The sequence below is a fragment of the Pseudopodoces humilis genome, chromosome 8 (genome assembly GCF_049639895.1).
Source record: "Pseudopodoces humilis isolate 2021_Gansu_Grassland_sample_001 chromosome 8, ASM4963989v1, whole genome shotgun sequence".
NCBI lineage: Eukaryota > Metazoa > Chordata > Aves > Passeriformes > Paridae > Pseudopodoces > Pseudopodoces humilis.
In genome coordinates, this window is record NC_142207.1 from 22,218,187 (window position 1) to 22,236,866 (window position 18,680).

An 18,680-nucleotide genomic window follows, 5' to 3' on the forward strand; every position below is an offset into this window, starting at 1 on the left:
GGGTAGACTCGTGTAACTGAAGCTTATTCTCTTAATCCTACAAAATTACCAAAATAAAACATGGCTCTATATGACCTTTCTGAAGTGTGTGATCTGATGGTTTGGTTTCTGTGGCACAGACATAGGCTCACAGAAACCAAGAATTAATTGCAATTGGTAAGGAAATACAGGGACTAGCCAGAGGATAAATATATTCTTTTTTGACTTGTCTCATAGAAAACATGAAGATACAGAATGACTTTGTCACCAAGAAAGTAAATTTTAGGAGAAAGTAGAGAAATAGAAAAGTTTGACCATGTAAATTTTTCACATGTTCTTGCAAAACTGCAAAAACTGACTAAAAACATGATGGAGGCTTCCTAAAGTAACTATAATAGCCATACTGAAAAATGTATTTTGGAATATTAATGTCCCATTCTGGTATTAATCTTAAAAGATCAGCAGAACAGAGTCTCAGAGCTGGAAGAGAATCTGGTTTCAAAGACACCAAGTGACATAACATCACTTAGCATTAAGAACAATTATTAAGACTATTAGTAAAAAATTGTCTTAGTCTTATCTTAGTCTTAGTGTTGATGTGCTAAATTTGGCTGGTTTGGAGCAACTGAGTATAAACAGTGGTTGCAGGGTCTCAAATACTCTTAATGAGTTGGCCCCTGGCTCATCACAGAGTCCACATGGAATTCTACTATTGAGGAAAAAAAATTGCTTTATACTACTTGCTTTGGCTACAATTACTTTTAATTTATTGCACTAGGTTTTTTTATTGGGGGGGGGGGGAGGGCAGGGAGGTTAGTGGATTCTTTTGTTTTAGTTTTTTACTGTTCAAATAGTCAATCTTTTCAGGGCTGAAGTCCAGAGTATTTTCTTCTAAGAAGAAAACCTAGCACTGAAAATTTATCAACTTGTATGCCTGCTGATACAGAATTTTAATACTTGCTAGCCACATTACTCAAATTACCCTTTGGGTCAGCATGTGAAAATAATGTTCAGTGTTGGGCATCCTCATCAGATTAACACACTACAAGTAATACACCAAACACTGCATTTCATTTAAACAGAACCTTCCTGATGCATTCCACAGCTCTACACCCAAGATACAATTTTTTGCCATCATATCAAATTAAAATATTCCCTTCTCCCTGAAAGTTATCTTCAAAGTGAGAAGTGAAGTAACCTGAATGCCAGCTCATGCTGCCATTCAAAATGATCACGTCTGTACAACAGCTATGGGAAAGAGCTTTAGGCCAAGTCCACATCTGAACAAACCAATTCAGTGCCCTCATTCCACATGGCACGAACGACTTCTACTAATAACTAAAAAAATGTATTTTTACTAAAATTGGGTAGTTACATAAAATACCTTTGTGTAACACAATGTAGGCACTTCCAAATCTAAAACATATTTAATACACCTTGCTGGGAGAGACCAAACTCAGTTTTAATGACCAGCAATGAAGTAGCTGAAATTATTACAGTGGCTGCCCAAGACAATGTTTGGTCTTTCCAGATTGGCAGGCTAAAATGAACTAATTAAGTTCTGCAGTAATTGGAGATACTGCAATATGGTATAGCTTCATTAAGGGCCAGTAGTTTACCAGCTGCTCAGTGTCTCCTTCTGCAGCAGATCCAAAAGTGTTTCTTAGTCTCTGAGCATTTGCAATATGTTCTGGATAAAACTGCAGGATCTGGAATTTAGGGCTCACTTCTGAATTATTCATTTACAAAGCACCATTAAAAATGTGAATCAAGAGACTTTTTTTGTGCATGTGTGTGTATAATGCACAGAAGTATCAGAACTGGTGCTCAGTTTCAGGTTAAATCATGAAAAACAAGAGCTTTTCTTTCTGTAGCTACAGAAGGCAAAACACATTTTCCTTAAGAAGAAAACCCACGTAGCCTTAGTACAAAAACTTAAAACCCAGCTATTACATCTTTCAGCCATTCTAATGGCAATATTCATTACCAAGTAAGAAGCTTTGGGTGCTGCCTCCTTTGTGGGATGAGACGTCTCCAAAGACAGCAGCTGACCAAAGAAAATGCTGTGGCTGTACACCACTGCCTCCTTGTGCGTGCAGCAGTCAGCTCAGGATTCTTTTTGGAATGAATATGCTTGAATACTTATCAAGACTGTCAGGATCTTGAGCTGTTGTTTGACAAATATGACAGCACTGATTGGCTCATATCACCATTTTTCAAAGGACCATATTTAGGTCAGTGTTTTATCTCTAGCAAAGAGCAAAGCTTTGCCAAACAGTGTCATGCTCTACCCTGGAGGGCAATGCTTATCAGGAGCACTTTTAAATTTTATTTAATTGTGCTAGCAACACTTAAAACCAAAGGGATGGGTTGTATTGTTTTTGTTACCACCATGTAACTGGAAAAGAGCCCTCCCATTTTAATTTTGAAAAGCTGTACATAAATACAGCAATATTAACTTTGAATAACAATTCAACTAATTAATTTCTCTTAACATAAATGGGCTACGTGGAGGAAGTGTTCTTCTGGTCAATATGCTGATATGTAGTATCTAACAGCATGCTAATTTAAATATTAACCTGCCACTTAACACTTACCTATAATTTCAGCCAGTGCTTTTAGTAATACTTCCCTTTTCAAGGGAAAAAAGTATTCTGGTTATTAGTCCAAAGCCTCAGGTCAAAGTTAAGGGAGTCAACAGTGACCAGTGATTCACTAAGGAATGAATCACAACCACAAGAAGCACGAGGTAATGGCAAAGAACTCTGAAAAAAACCCTTGCAGTTTAAAGCAAACATTTTGCAATTTTGTTCCTTTAGCCTCTCCACAGTCTTCCCCTTTATTTCCCTGCCTTGCTGAACACCAGCACACACATGCACAGAGGTACCCACACAGGCAGGCATTCCATTTTAGGTTCATCAATCAAGCAATTTTCCCCTTCTACTGTGAAAGTATCCCAGAAGATGCCTGGAGTGTTGTAACTACAGCTATTAAACCTGTCTGAGAATGACCCGCTGGTTTTTAGATGCCTCAACAGGATGTGCTCAGGAGGTCTCAGAAAGACTCACTGGAGGGACAAGTGAGCACAGACTGGCATCTAAACTGGAACACGTGCAGCCCGAGTCCTGTGAAAGATTCATCTGACGCAGAGCTGGCAGCTGCCCTGCAGAGCCAGGCTGACCACTTCCCTGAATATCAGACACAGTTACTGCAAAGGCACAGCCTCATGTGACAGCCTCCACAAGCGCCCACTTGTTCTTTCCTCCGTTGTGCAACTCCTTGGATTGCATCAGAGGAAACGATGGGTTTGGCAGAGCCAAGAGGCCGCGCAGGAAGAGCCCGGCCTGTGCCCAGGAGGGATTGCAGCCACAGTGCTTCCCCCTCGCCTGGAGCTCAGCTCTTTCCCTCCGAACACCAACGCCCAGGCCAAGGACACGTACATTATGGGATTCTATTTGTGCATAACTGTCTTCCAACATTTTTAACTCTGGAGAAAATGGTATGGGTGTAAGTCATTTCCCAAGCAGACAGTGATTTGATTTTGGTTGATTTTGGTCTGATTTTCTTCGCAATTTTGAAGACACAGAAGCAACTTCTCTCAACAGAAGACATGTTTGCTTTCCCATGATCCATGTAAGCAGGAGGTGGCTTGTACTGATGGTTTGATTTTTCTGTTCATTTAGTGATATGCTCTTCCAACCACATTGATAGCTTAGTTTGGACATATAAAGGCACTTTTAATAAGATAAACATAAATGTTAAACAATTCACATTAAGCCACCATCTGGCCCCCAATGGAAATTTTCATGTTTTAGATTTACATATCAGCATTTGCCATCTGGGCAGAGTCTGTTATACATTTTATGAGAAAATCTCTGGCTACATTGTAAAGTTTGACAATTAACTCTTATTGCTCCTAAGCAAACATTTGCAGAAGGGTAAACAAAGGAAAGAGACCCTGTTTTCATGTTACTTTCACAGACTGACTTCCGTGCTTTAAACAAAATGCTAATCTTTTGTTTCATCCCTGTCTGGTTTATCTGACTGGTTTTGGTGCTGTTTGGAATACAAGCCATTTACAGGTCACCTTGCTGGAATGGAAACATCCAGCAGCCCAAGTGTCAGCAGAGAAACAATCTCAGCACCTTCAACCCATTGTAAGCTATCCCCTGGATATAGAGTACATTGTGAGGCTTGTGCATTTACTTCTAATGTCATGCCTTTTGCACCATAAATTGAGATAACACAAGCAGAATCTCTCACCAGACAAGGATTTGTTTTCCTTTCCCATGATCTGTTAGCACCTAACCCCACGAAGACAGATGATTTCACATGCCAGCATGAGTCAATAGAAGAGCACCAGAATCAATGGCTATTGCATCCAGCAGGGAGCTCAGACCAGCACCACACGAGGAGCAGGAAAGCATTCCTACAGCTTACTCACAGAAACAGACAGGGTGAAGTATCCCTCAGCTCTTACCTGCTTTCCAGAAAGTGAAGGGAACGAAGAAAAAAAGCACTTTACATTTCTGCATTAATAAAAAGAAATGTGTTGGAAGTGAGACAGACTCAAGGATCTGAGACACTTCAAGGCAATAATGAAAAGGAGGCCATCAAGTAATGAGGCAAGCACAAGAGGAGCAGGAAGCATCTTACCGCTTAAGAAAAGCACAGTGGAAGCAACAGCTGAAGGTTTTCACCTCATTATCCTCTGGCGGAACTGATTTTGTTCAAGTGGTTTTTAAGAATTATTTATAAATAATTTAATGTTTTCAGATGATGTCTGGCATCTCCATAACTACTGTTTAGTTTTCTAAATCTTTTTCAAGGTAAGTTACTTAATTACAGCTTACAATTACAGAACAAAATTCTGGACACATAAGCCTTATGCTTAAGAGAAGGCACAGAAAGCAGACAAAGTTAGCACAACACCCTAACTTTTTAAAAACAATTGAGAAAAATGGGGAAAAGGGAATGACAGAAGTTATTTACAATGCTGGGCAGAGGAGTACTACAGCAATTTCAGACATCTGAATTCAGGGTTTGGAAGTGTGACAGAACAGACAGCTGTCAAACAAAGCCACCTGACAGCAACCTGTGATTTGTGAATACACAAGGTCAAATCCCTGAGTGCCCTGCAGAGCTGTCTGCTGTCCCATATTTTTCACCAAGACCTTCTAAGAAATCTGGGATGAACAAGGTGCTTGGATAGATGCAAGGGGATGTCTTTTTTCTGTTTTTCATACCTGTGCCACCTAACACTGGTGTGACTGTACTGACACTAAACCAGTATGTTTTGAGACTACTACAGCCTAGTTCTCTTTCTTTATACCCATTTTCTCTTCCTGGTCCTAAAGTATCTGGATGCCTGAGTCACAAAACACTCTTAAAGCCCTGGCAGGCTAACTTACCTAGGAAAGGACTCAAAAAAGGTTGAAAAGCCCCAGCTTTAGAGAAGTGATATTGCAAGAGAATTTTCACTCCCTGTCTGTATAAATAAACCTGTTAAATGCTGTCCATGCAGACCATGTATCTTAGGACATTCTTCTGCCCCAACAGAGCCAGATAAGATCAGTTCCTGAAATGTTAAGTCTATGTATGCAAATTTGTATTTTCTCCTAACACACATCTCATATTTCAGACTGTACCTCCCACTGTATAACAGCAAGTTCTCTTAATAAATGTCAAGTTGTCAGGATCTACACTTATAAATTAGATTAGCTGAAAAATTCCTTGGCTGTATTCTCCAGCATTCTTAAGAAAACTTCACTACAAGCCTTGCCTAAGGGCATTACTCTGACAAAGACTGGGAGAGGTTCTGGCTGGTTGGAAGTACAGTTCTGGATATTACCCACACATTCTCCCAACCCCCACTCCAGAAACAATTCCTCTGAGAGGCTGATTATTTATGTGTTTTACCTGAAATGTCATCTTCCAGGAATGGTATCAACAAAGGCTAAGCCTGTAAGTTATGTACAGCTCTCAACATTATGGTTTTCTTGAACATATCCCACAGCAAACAAGCTTTCCAAACTGCCAGGGAAAAAATATACCTCGTATATACATCGTAAAAAACACACCCTGTACAGTGAAAACACAAGTTCCTTTAAGCCTGAAGAACATAAAATGAGCAAGATTTTAACTGCAGTAAAAAATAGCTGTTGAAGAATGTTTATGGCCATAAATGTACTAATTTTATTTCAATTCCAGAACTTGCAAAATCCTAATGCTAACAGTAAGGCAAAACCAAAGCAGATAAAGAAAAATACCTTCATCAGAAAGACAGCAAAGAGGAAAAGGAAGAACACAGAACAGTTTACTTCTTCACTCTGGCAAGCCTTCTCTTTTTCTGCAAAATCCATCAATCCCCACCTCCCTGACACTCCTTAAAACACTGGACATGTGCAAGCGCCTCACAGCACTCCCAGCTTGGGGCACAGCAGCAGGAGCCACACTCTCCTCTCTGGCTCAATCTCATCATCAATAGTCAGAAACATACACCTATGTTCTTTTCCCACCACAGCTGGTCTGCTTTGAGGTAACCATTTACGGTACAACAGATCAGGGAATTCTTGCTCAGTGCTGCAGATCTTTCTGCAGAAGATTGTTTCATGGTCTATCTCAGACACTCCAAAAGCAGCTATGCTTTTCTTTGTTTAATCAATACGTATTTTAGATGGCAGGTTTAAAATAATAAGAGTTTAATATAGAATGTTGGTTTCCAGGGGCTGAATGGGGTCTGGACTCATCCTGCCTTGACATACTTTAAAGGAAAAAAAAATTTAAAAAAACCCCAAACACCCAATTACACTGTCTCATTTACATGGCTTACAGAAAGCAAAATCTTAAATTTAACATTGGTACATATTTTCTTTGTCCAGAACCTATTTTTTCCAAAGTTATCCTCTAGACTGAGGACCAGATCTATCATACATTGTATCTGCTCCATATTCCCTTATTTCTGCCTTAGTCATAAAGAAAAGATCTAAGTAAGGTCTAACATGACAATGACTTTTTCTTGAATAAACTGAATTATGCCCATATTTACAAGTGCTACTGTGGCTGCTCAGAACAAGCTAAAAATGGCCATGGTTGTCATGCCAGTTCTTCAAACTTAGTCCTAAAACTTTTGACATTCCAGAGTGCTTTCTGAAGTATCTGTATCCAAAGCAATGAGTACATGTTTTCAGAGCTTTGCTGTTTTAGTTAAATGGGATCTGTTTTTCCCTGTTCAGTCTTAATTATATTGTGTTAATCCAATTTTCACTTTTCCACAGTATATCTGGTTAGTAGCATTGCCGTCCCTTACACTCCAATTCTGAATCCCTCTTTCAGCTTAACAGTGTTATTGACTTGCTATTTCTTTATCTTGCATCAGCAGGATTACAAAATTAAGTCAATAAGCACAAAAAGTTAATATGTATTCAAGCTACAATCTATTACACAAGCTGTATAATGAACTTAGGAGGCTGGCAAAAATACAGGATTGTTTTCTAAGAGTGGGTTAGTCTGTCTATTTGTTTTTGCTTGATACATCAACAAAATTCTGCTGTGCTGCCCCAACAAGTAAGGTGAGAGATTCTACCGTGGCTGACTTTCTAGCTGTTGTTTAATCACCTTGTACTGCACCATGTAACTCCACTTGGAAAGGTATTCAAACAGCAGCCATCTCAGATAGATGAGCTCTTCCTGAAATGAAATACGGCTTTAATGGCTTTATTTGTGTTTGGGTTTTTTTCTTCCCAAGTTAAAACAGCATCATAATGGAACTGGCATTTATTGAATTTTGTCAGTTATACAACAACAACAAAAAACCCTATATGTAAACAAATAATATAAGAAAAATACTGCTGATCTTTTAACCACAGGAATACAAAAGCCTTTGTGTCCCACTTTATTTTCTATATTGAACCTACAATATTTGAAAAACAGCCACCTGTTCAATTATTATCTTCCAGCTATTCTGCTGTATCCAGCCAAATATATACTCTGCAGACATTGCCACAGGATAGTCACTAGTTTATACACAAGAGGATTTGTTTATAATAATGGCTCTGTCATCTGGGAAATATGATCCAGTCAAATTATAGCACATTCTTTTGTCCAATCAAAAAATCAGGAAGCAAAATGAACATAGGAACGGAGATAAAAAACTAAAAAATTGCAAATAACATTAGGTTGTATAAATCCTGGGTTATAACCTATCAGCCACTATTTTGATTTCATACCTTTTGGAAAAGTATGTTTCAAACCAAACAGGAAAACTGTGTGTTTGTTTGAGGGTCCATATATTCTCCATGATCATATCTTTCTTGTACTACACATTTTCACCACATCAGCATCTTGGTTTAAAATCCCCATTTCCACGTGTCATTGTGCTGATGGCTGGGCAAGTTACAGGGACAGTGCCAGCTGGGTCATTTCAGCTGCACGACGGCCTGGATGTGGACACCGCGTGCTCTGACACTACTGGAGGCCCGTCTTGTCAACTTCCACCTCACTCATCCCACAAGCAGCTCGCTTTGTTATTGCTGTTTGAGGACCCAAATACAGTGGCAAGCAATCGGAGTGCCTGGGTGAGTTAGAAAGCAATGAGGCTCACCCAGTGTCCCGCCTGCACATGCCCAGCAGCCCTCTTTCAGAAACACAGCTACTGTGGCTGCATCAAGGAAATTCCATAGGAACACGTCAGCAGCCAGTACTATCTTAAGACTAAAAGCTTAAGAATAAGGTTATATTGCAGAGAACAGTGTTTGCTCCAGTGTGCCCACATCTGGCAGAGTACAGAGGTACACAGTTCTCACTGGAGTCCGTGGGGCACAGGTGTTAAACACATTTATGAGTCAGTCCCGCAATTAACGTGCCCTTTTCACATACATAATCCATAGAGACAGGGTATTCAGCCAGTGCACAGCTCACTAAACAAGCAGGGGCAGGCTTTTCTTTGAATGCTCAACCCTTAGCACACTTATTATTTAGTTTCTGCAAGGGGAAAGGAAACCAAACCCAGAAAAGAGGCCAAAATTATATTGCTATTCAACTGCTCACCACTGGGCAGTACAAAGTCATAACAGATTTGAGAAAGGGATACCCAGAGGAGCATGTTTTAGCTGTGCTGGCAACGTCTTTCCAAAAGAGTAAATCATGGTTAAATGGCACTGTGAACTTAATTTGACACTGTGAACAGCCTTCATTAGTGACATACTTCAGTCAACAGTGACATACTTCAGTAATAGCATTCTACTGTGCACTGCTGACCAACAACACTTTGCCTAAATTTACACAAAGCATCGTAGAAATCATTATTTAATTTGCATGAAAGGAGTTCCTATAGCTTTGCCCTTTTCTCTAGCCACACCACGATACATGAGTTATCCTTCCATAGAATGAAGCAATGGTAGATTTTACTCATGTTCTTTTGCACTTGTAATCCACACATTTATCTGCAAAAAGAAGGCCTCTAGAAATCATCAGCCCTCATAAAGGCTTCAGGAATTTATTTCACATGAAGGTCCTTCAAAGTTAAACAACTAAATCAGAAAACTCAGTAAGAGCCAACAAGTCAGGCATCTACATGTCAATTTATCATTTCTGTCCACAATGACAGCTTTTGCTTAAAAATGGTAAACTCACTCAGAAAGTGAGCAATAACTGGGTAGAAAACTAAAGCTTTGTCTGTGTGGTGCATTCCAGCCCTCACTTTTCAATTTATAAATTCTGAAAGCAAAAGGATCTAACTCATCTTCCAAGGCATAAACCAGAGCAGGTAAATGGTTTTATACCTCTTGCCAAAGAAATGCTCAGTATCTTCAAAAGAGCAACAAAACCACAAAACTCAACCATGGGTAACTGCCCTTCCATCCAAATCAAGAGCCTCTACTGCCTACTACTTTCCTTGGGGCTTCTTCCATGTCTGTCCCCTTGGATTACACAGTAGACTCATAGCCCATTTTATCAAAAACTCTCATCCCAAGCTTCATTTTGAATTTAAATTAATTCTATGGGTCTGACCTTAGTGACACTGTTTCAGATTGATCTGAAGGACTCCATTAAGAGTTTTATTATTTAAGCGGCTTCTATTCTTTGCTTTTCCAACATAAAGAAACTCAGAGAGATGAAAGATGTCTAGAGATGTACACACTAGCTGTCAGCTGAGCAAAGATCCCCAAGAGTGGTCAGTGCAGACTGGACTCCTGAAGTGGTCAATGATAAAGGATTACAAATCAAGCCAGAAAATATTCCATGGCACTACAGCATTTCACTGAGTCAAAACAATCCATACTAGTTGAAGAATTAACCTGATAACATTCTACTTCAAATACTAAAACCAAAATAGAAAGCACAGTATCAGAAGTCACTGGGCTGTAATTCTCTGTTACAACCTATTATAGCTGTTACAAAGCTATAAGGCACATTAATATGATGTGCATTCCCATAACCAAATAATTAAATTTAAATAATAGGGAAGACCAGCTGTCAGAAATCACGATTTAGATTCATATATAAGTTCTGGTTTTCATATTATCTTATTTTACTAGCACCATCCTTGTTGCTGACTTACTTCTATTTTCATCCTTCAGTGTCTTAAATCCTACTTATTTCAAAAGTTTACTGTTTTTTTTGATTTATTTTACAAATATAAGTGGGACAATCTTCCAGAAATTCCTCAGATGACACAGATTTGCTCAAGACCCATCTACAGTAGAAACAAAGCCAACTGTGAATATAATTCTGTGTCATAAAACAGAAAACATGTCCATGCATCTCACGTCAAGTAATTCACAGCAGATTGCACCAGGGTCTACTGTACACCTGTACCGAGGACACTTCATGACTATTATCTGCACTGGTGCAGACCTATCAGTGACTCCTCCTGTGATAGTGGTGAAGCCAAGCATTAGTGTCACAAACTGGCATGGAATACCCCCACTGACAGGTCTCAGATGACCTCTGCTGCTACAGTCCCCACCTTCTTCCAGCCATGAAGCATCTGAAAATCTCACCCTTCTGAGCTGAGCTGCACCAGCCTCCAGAGCCACCCACTCATCCCTGTCATCCTCTCTTGTTCATTGTTCTGCTACCCAGCTGATTGTGGAACACGTCATCTGGTCACATAACTGCATGCAATCCAACTGGAAATACCCTGATTTAGAACAAAATTCAGTCTTCTTACCCAACAGCATTTAACTCAAGCAAACAGCTCCTGAAGGCAGAAAGAAGAAATTATGAAGTGCCCCTGCCCAGGTGGCCAGCTGCAGAGCAGACATTAAAACTGGCCTCTTATGGGAGCAGGCAGCAGTCCAAGTGGCAGACCTGCACCAACCGTGTGCTGCCTGGGAATTCTGAATGGGGATCTCCCCATGGAGAGCCCAAGCAGCACAGGAATTTTTCCACTCTAATTACAGCAATAAGTAGGAAGAGACTCATTTTACCACAAGGTTTCAAACAAACAAAAACCCCCATGATCTTTTTATCATAGCTCTTTAAAGCAAAACGGTGGTATTGACCTGAGCAGGAAACAAATCAAAGTCACAGCAACTTTTCACATAACTCAGCTGTTGAAGTCACTGCTTTAACATTTTGTAGGTATTAATTTTCAAACACAGCAGATAGACACACCCTTAATCATAAAACAAACCTTCTCTTACAGGCACACTATCAACCAAACTCCTTCTGAGTCAATTTCCCAACTATGCAAACCTTGTTTCGCAAGCTGTCTCCAGGAGTGGAATTTTTGTTATACTTACAAGACACAGCATGTAAAATCAATACAGCAAACAGCAATAAAACTTTGAAACTGCAAGACAGAACTGGGGGCATGGAGGGAAAAGTTCATTTCTTTACATTTCATAGCAATACAGAAGATACTTCCTTAAAAGGTTTTAAAGAGATGGTTTCAAGCTGATCTTACATAACTTTGCTGCAACTTCAATCTTGAACTTTCTCTTCTCTTTTTTAATTAATTGTTAATACTGCAGAAGTTAGGCTTAAAGTCTAACTGCAACACATGTACAAGGTTGAGTGGTTTCAATTCCCTCAGTACTGCAACAGCATCCACAACAAAGACATACCTCATGAAATGGTTTAGTTTACATTTTAAAATAGAAAACATTAATAGTCATTTACAGTACCTTCCAAATTGCTAAACAAACACTGTTTTACATTCCTCCTTCCCAGTATAAAAACTGCAGCTAATCAGGCCAAAATAAGGAATCTGAACTGACTTAATAAAACACTTCAACTGTATCTGTAGTGCATAAATTGCAGCCACATAAGTATTATTTCTAAGCTATATCCATTCTATTAGAGCTGTGCCAATTGGTACTTGTGCTAGGGTTTAATAATATACTACTGAGCAGCAGTTATACTCTGCTGGTAGGACAATGCTAACTCAACTTTGAGTTATTAACACTCTAATCTCCTAATAGCTTTCCAAGATCTCCAGAACAACATGTCAAAATATCTAAGTATTTTAAAGTGAATTTTAAAGTGAGTATTAACATATAAATTAAGAGGCAAATACAAAGCCAATGTATAGACATATAACATTGAAAAATCAATGCGTCACTTAAAGAAAACAGAGAAAGTATTTCACCAAAAATTCAAAATGGCAAAAGGCAGAAAACAGATCCTTCATAAGATAAAGACAAATGCTCCTCTCCAAAGCGGTCAAATAATTAAACACTTTTACTGGATGTTGTTACAGACTGCTTGGTTACCCAAATTAATATTTTGTTTAAATGTATGGTGCCAAATTAATACTTAATTTAAACATATGGTTCTGAGAGACTTTGCTTCCATTTGAAATGGCCACTGTTGGCATACACATGACAAAGTAAAACTAAATTAATATTAAAACAAGATAACATAATGGGGAAATGTATTTTTAAAACTTTCTTATTTTAAAGAACAGTAAAGAAAAATTAAAAAGCATTATCTAGAAATCTAGAAACAGAAACATAGGTGTCGCTCTGATTGTTTCACTACTGTGCTACACAGAGCAGTAACACTGCTCTTTTACTTTAGAAAAACTTAAGTGCTATAAGAGAATTAAATTCTTGTTACTGCAAATTAATACGTGACCGTCACTACCTTTACTTTTCCCATACAGAAAGCAGTTACTGGGTAGGAAAGCTAAAAGTACACATTGCATATCCTTAATTCAATGCATTTGCCAGTATCTGTTCCAGATAAGCCTTCCACAGTTTTCAGCAGTTCTATCCACCACAGATAGCACTGCTGCCTTCAGTTCTTACCGCTGGTTTAATTGTTTACCTTAATGAAACAAATATGCCATAAAAGAATTGCAGTTGAGCAACCCTGAGCAGCATTGTGGTTCACTGTATATCAGTCATCCTTGGATAACACAAATTCAAAGTCAGGACTTCCAGCTCCCCCTCCATAACTTCTCATCAGTCTATTAAAAGACTTGCAGAGGTAGCAAACGAAGTGTTTTCAAAACCAATTAAATCAATTTATTGCTGAAAATAGACTAAGCTGGCCAATGTGTCATAGTTTTCCCCCTTCACCTAAAGCAGCATTCTGTGGCACAAAGTCCAACTTTGTTATAATATACTGGATAAGAAAACTGAACAGACTTCAAACCCTTTCAAGTTTTCTAAGAATGTGCTACATTAAAATAATAGGTTACTTAGGGATGGAATGAGATGGAGGCCAAAGCAAACTTTAACCAGGTGATTAACCTAGAGACTTTGCAGGACTTCTTGCTGGCTGTAACTCAATCAGCAGGGGATTAATATTTAATTCATGCCAATGGGTTACTGCATGAACTTGTATTGCACTGGCCTCAGCCAAGACAATCATTGGAAATACATCACACTTGCACATTGGACTAAATTTAGTGAATGGTTTAGTAATTTTAAAGTTTATCCTTATAATTGCAAAGAGAGAAAAAAAAAAGGAAAGAAGCAGTGCTCAAGATATAAAAATCAACCAAATTTCTTCTTCACAATGAGTCACGCACCCAGTGTTACAGGTATGGGTAGATGTGGCATCATTTACTGGCATCTTCCTCTGGACTTCCTATATTTTCTCTTTCTCCCTCAAGTTCACTCTTTTCTGAGCCTGCAATTGGCTATTTTCATTCTCCTTATAAAGTCTACTGCATTCCAAAAACTTTCAGTGACAAACTCCAACAGCTTTTGCTGTTTTGAGTTTTCTTAGTTCTACTGAAGGAAAAATACAACAAAATTTTGCAACTATGTATGAAAAACTCTAGTAAGGAATAGTATGAATTGATTTTACTCAGAACAAATACTTCACTTGGATCCTTCCACTCCTAATATTCCTCAACATCACCTCACAAAACCCAGCATACTCCACAAAGGTATCTGACATTTTTTTTAACAAACCTTGTAAGTATGTTCGAGATGCTATTGCTACATTCATTTCAGTCGGGATCACGGAAGTAGCAGTACCTATCAAACAGGTATTTTTCTGTTTTGCAAATTCAAGAGGTAAAGCAAGCAAAAGAAATCTAAACAGTGTTCAGGTGCAACAATGAGTATTCAGGATGACTGTTAAAACATCTCTATTTTTCAATTAAAAAAGAAAAATAATAAAGTAAGATAGAAAGCCAAAATTTATTCTTGCCCATGAACATTAGTGGGAAGTGAACAAAAACCTTCCTAACCACCCACACAGTCCTACAAAAACATCTCAGCTTCTTTAAAGCACACACGAACATCCAACTTCTTTAAAGCACACAAGAACATCCAGCGGTCTTCTGCTTACAATGAACGTTCTTTTTTATTCCAATTTGGTCTCTTTCAAGCATTTCCCAATTAACTCTCAAAGCCAATCTCCTCCCCAATTTTGAGTGCTAAAAATTAATTTCTTCAAGTCAGATAGTCAGGTTTTCTGAGACAACGAACTTGCACTTCCCCCAGTTTCCAATACAACTGTAAGTTCTTGGCACATTTTAAAGACATGCTACAGAACAGGATTCATATGATGGGTATTTACTACACTAATAACAATATCCAATTAGCTGTTCTCCTGAATGGATTGACAAGATCAGCTCCTGTTAGGCCACATTCATTTCAGCCGAACATGCTATACTGCATTGTATCTAACACTGGCTTAACTGAAAGATATTCTTTTGTGAGCTTTGAAGGAAAGAAAACTCTACCAATATAGCTCAGTATCAAGGTGAGCACAGAACTACTGGGAATGTCAAAATAAATGCATTTTTACTTAAGAAAGTGCTTGCTTTACTCTCTCATCTTCCTCCAAACTTGTCCTCCATTTTAGTAGACAACAATATATTCAGAAATATGGGAACTTCTGAATTTTATCCACATAGATACATGAATAGATATGGCTACAGATACATTGATCAGATATTCCCATTCAATAAGGTTATTAAATTTCATTATCAATAAACTAAAAAAACCAAAAAAACAGAAAACAACATAACCAATAAGCAAAGGCTTGCAGCCAGCCCTGAGTGGGGTACTTGTTCAACTTTCCCACAGAATCTACCCTCATATGGAAATGAGAGGCTATTAGAAAATAAAAATAAATCTACTCACTTGACGATTTAATGCAGCAGGTCAAGAAAAAGAAAAGTATGTGTAACCCCTCATTAAAGCCCTCTATACTGACGAGATCACACTAATTGAGCTGGAGATTCTTCAGGACAACTCTCCATGTAGAAAAACCCTAACAGATACACTTGCATGCACACTCAATTATTTGTCTACTTGGTTTTGCCAGTTGTTGCAATTAGTCTTACTTCCAATCTAGTGTAACCCACAGCTCCATTATTTGTGTTGGAAAGGGAATTCTTTTCGCTCTCTTGTGAGGCTCAAAATTTAATAACTAAGTGTCTTGCTGAGCTTTTTTACAAGGTTACAATAAACCTTTTCAATAACTTCACATTTACTGAAGAGAAAAGCTACCGAGTCCTGCCTTCTCAAGCGTGAATTGAAACATCCAGACCACTTCCTCCACTGCAATCTCTTTTCGTGGGTGGTTTGAGATCTGTGTAGGCATCCTCTTTCCAGGCAGAAAGGTACAACAAGGGAATACTTTTTACAGGAGTTTTGCAGGCAATAGCTCTGCTAACTCTCCCAGAAGTGTGCAGCTGTCAGTGGAGGTTTTACAATCTAGTTAAGGAGTTTTATCAATCCCAAAACACTCACTGCTATGACTATTGCTACCAGGCACACAGACACCAAGAACACCTTCCCACCTGCAGGCCTGCAAAATCTGAGGGGCTAAATGCAGACTGTCTTCATTTTGAGTGAACATTTTATGGTACAAGGTATGTGAATTTTCTATTTAATGAATACATTTAGGACTGTATGTCAAAGATGATGATAAGTCACTATCTAAAAAACACACTGCCTTTTCAGGCTAGGTCTGCAAGAGAAGCAGCAGCTGCCGAGTTCAGATAGGAAAGTGCAACAGGTGGCTTAGTTGAGAGGGTTTGACAAAGCAGGCAAAGCGAGGTTTCTGGAAGAGAAATCACAGTGGATTAGGGAAAATCAGGAATGAGACCAAAAGTGCCTGGATAATATAGGCAAAACCAAATTCACAGGCTGTTTATGTAACACAGGCCAAGACAGTGATTTCTGTTGCAGTATTTGCAAACAAACTGAGGAGGCAAGGTGGAGGTCATGGCCTCCACCTGGCCTGTGCTACCAGGGCTAGAAAAACAGACGGGCCAAGCAGTGTTATGAGCAGCCCAAGACTCGAAAGGAACTATCTAATGGACAGGAAAAGGTACATCCAATGTTGCTGAAGTGATAGTATCTGTAGGAAGTACCCACTTATATATCCTAAAGCGTGGACAATATTAGAAGAAACTCTACTACATAGCATATACTGTACCAACACACACTAGAACAGCATCAGAACACTTGAGTCTTAATTTTGCAGTATGAAACGAATTAAAGCAGCTCTAGAACAAGTTTTAGGTATTACTTTTTTAAACCTAGCATTTTTTTGATAAGTATACGTTTCTATTCAAATGCCCAAGAAAAGCAAAACTATGTAAATTTATAATGGAGTTCAATTATGTTCTCAGTTATTCACGCAGCACTTGTGCAACACGACAGTCCTGAACTTCCCCAGGCTTCGAGAGAAGAGCCTCCACAGCACATGAGTACAAACCACAAACACCTCTGAGCCTCCAGGACATTGGTCCTGGCAGAGGCCACCCCGGCTCCGTTTGCCCTGTGTCCGAAGCCCGGGCGGGTGTTTCCCGCAGCCGGAGGTGCCGGGACAGCCCGGCTCGGCTCCGCGGGCTGCGACTGCCAGGCTGATCCGGACCCGAAGGCGAACCCGGAGCCGCCCCGGGACAGCGCGTGGAGCGGGCCCGGGCTGCACTAGCGAGAAGCGGCGGTAACTCACCCGAGTGCGAAGCGGGAGCGCTCGGGCCCGCCGGGGGCAGCGACTCGAGGCTGCACCCGGCTCGGGCAGCCCCTCCGGCGCCGGCGCCTCCCCAGCCGCTCCCTCGGGGGCGGCCCCGGCCCCTCGCCCGGCCCGGCCCGGCCAGGCCCTCCCCGCGCTCCCGAGGCGGCGGCTGCGGGCGGCCCTCGCTGACCCCGGCCCGGCCCGGCCCGGCCCCCGCGGGCAGCGCGGCCCCGCCCCCACCGTGACTCAGCACGTTCCGGGGGGCGGGCCGGCGCCACGTGCCCCGCGGGCTCGTGACGGGCGCCCCGCCCCTCGCCGCCCCGGCCCGGGGCCGCGGCACCGCCCTCACCTGCGCGGCGGCGGCCGCCTCGATCTCCATGGCGCGGGGCCGGGGTCGGCGAGAGCCGGCACGGCCGGCACGGCGCGGCGGCGGCTGGCCCGGCACCTCCTGCCGCTTCTCCCAGCGCTGTTTGGGGACGGGGCCGCGCCGGGACGGCGACCGTCCCCGCGCTCCGCCCCGGCCCGGCCGCGCAGCCACTCAGCACCCGCGGGACCCGCGGAGGCGGCGGCTTTCCCGGCAGCGGCGGCGGCCGGGCCGGGCACCTCGGCCGCGCTCGCCGCTCCCGCGGCCCAGCCCCGAGCCCCGCGCCTCCCTCCGGGGCAGCCCCCGCTCCGGGTGTCGGCGGTGAGTGGAGGGGCGGGCCTGCTCCGGGCGAGGCCGCTGAGTTCGGCGCTGGAGCAGGGAGCGCTGCCGGCAAGCCGGCGGGCAGCGCGGAGGCACGGCAGAGCCCCGCGAACGGCCCCGTGCGCGCCAGCTGCCGGGCAGGGGGCCTCGAACGAGCCATCAAACCAGCTGAAACAGACATCGGGAGATTCGGGGTTGGCACTCATCAAATGTCTAGAGTTGGTAGCTCCGGGCGAGGTTCCCCTCGGAGCGGCAATGGTACTAGTCCTGATACCATTTTGTCAACCTTTTCCGACTATTTAACATGCAACACACATTAAAATAACACGTCACAGCCCCCAACACATCTGCTCCTCAGGAGTAACAAAGCACTGTGCCAGAGTGTGCCTAAAGGTAAGGGGGGATGCTTTAGAGCAGACATGCCGCAGGCTGGCATCCTTACGTGTGTCAGATTATTATTGTGACCAAATTATTGCAGTGTCTTCTCTTAAAGCACCTGTCGCTATATGGTGAATTCCTTTACTCAGCAAGCTGAACTCCCCTTGAAAGTAAAACAATCAGTGCACTGAATATCACTTTCGAAAGGGTCTGCTGCAATTGTGTGTAGCCTGGCATATGACAATATGTACCTTTC

The 18,680-nt window shown here is 41.4% G+C and overlaps 1 protein-coding gene across 2 annotated transcripts in view; it reads right to left on the bottom strand.

The window, feature by feature from the left end:
* The window catches only part of NFE2L2 (NFE2 like bZIP transcription factor 2), a 23,083-nt gene extending 5,289 nt beyond the window's left edge, over positions 1-17,794 (bottom strand). The window contains exon 1 of one of the 2 annotated variants that reach the window (XM_014249326.2): positions 17,711-17,794. In XM_014249326.2, the coding sequence (XP_014104801.2) occupies positions 17,711-17,740 (30 nt within the window). In that variant the 5' untranslated portion in view covers positions 17,741-17,794. Of the gene's footprint in view, positions 1-17,358; positions 17,485-17,710 lie in introns of those variants that run through there. The other variant, XM_014249327.2, reaches the window with a different exon arrangement.
* Positions 17,795-18,680: the final 886 nt, after the last annotated feature.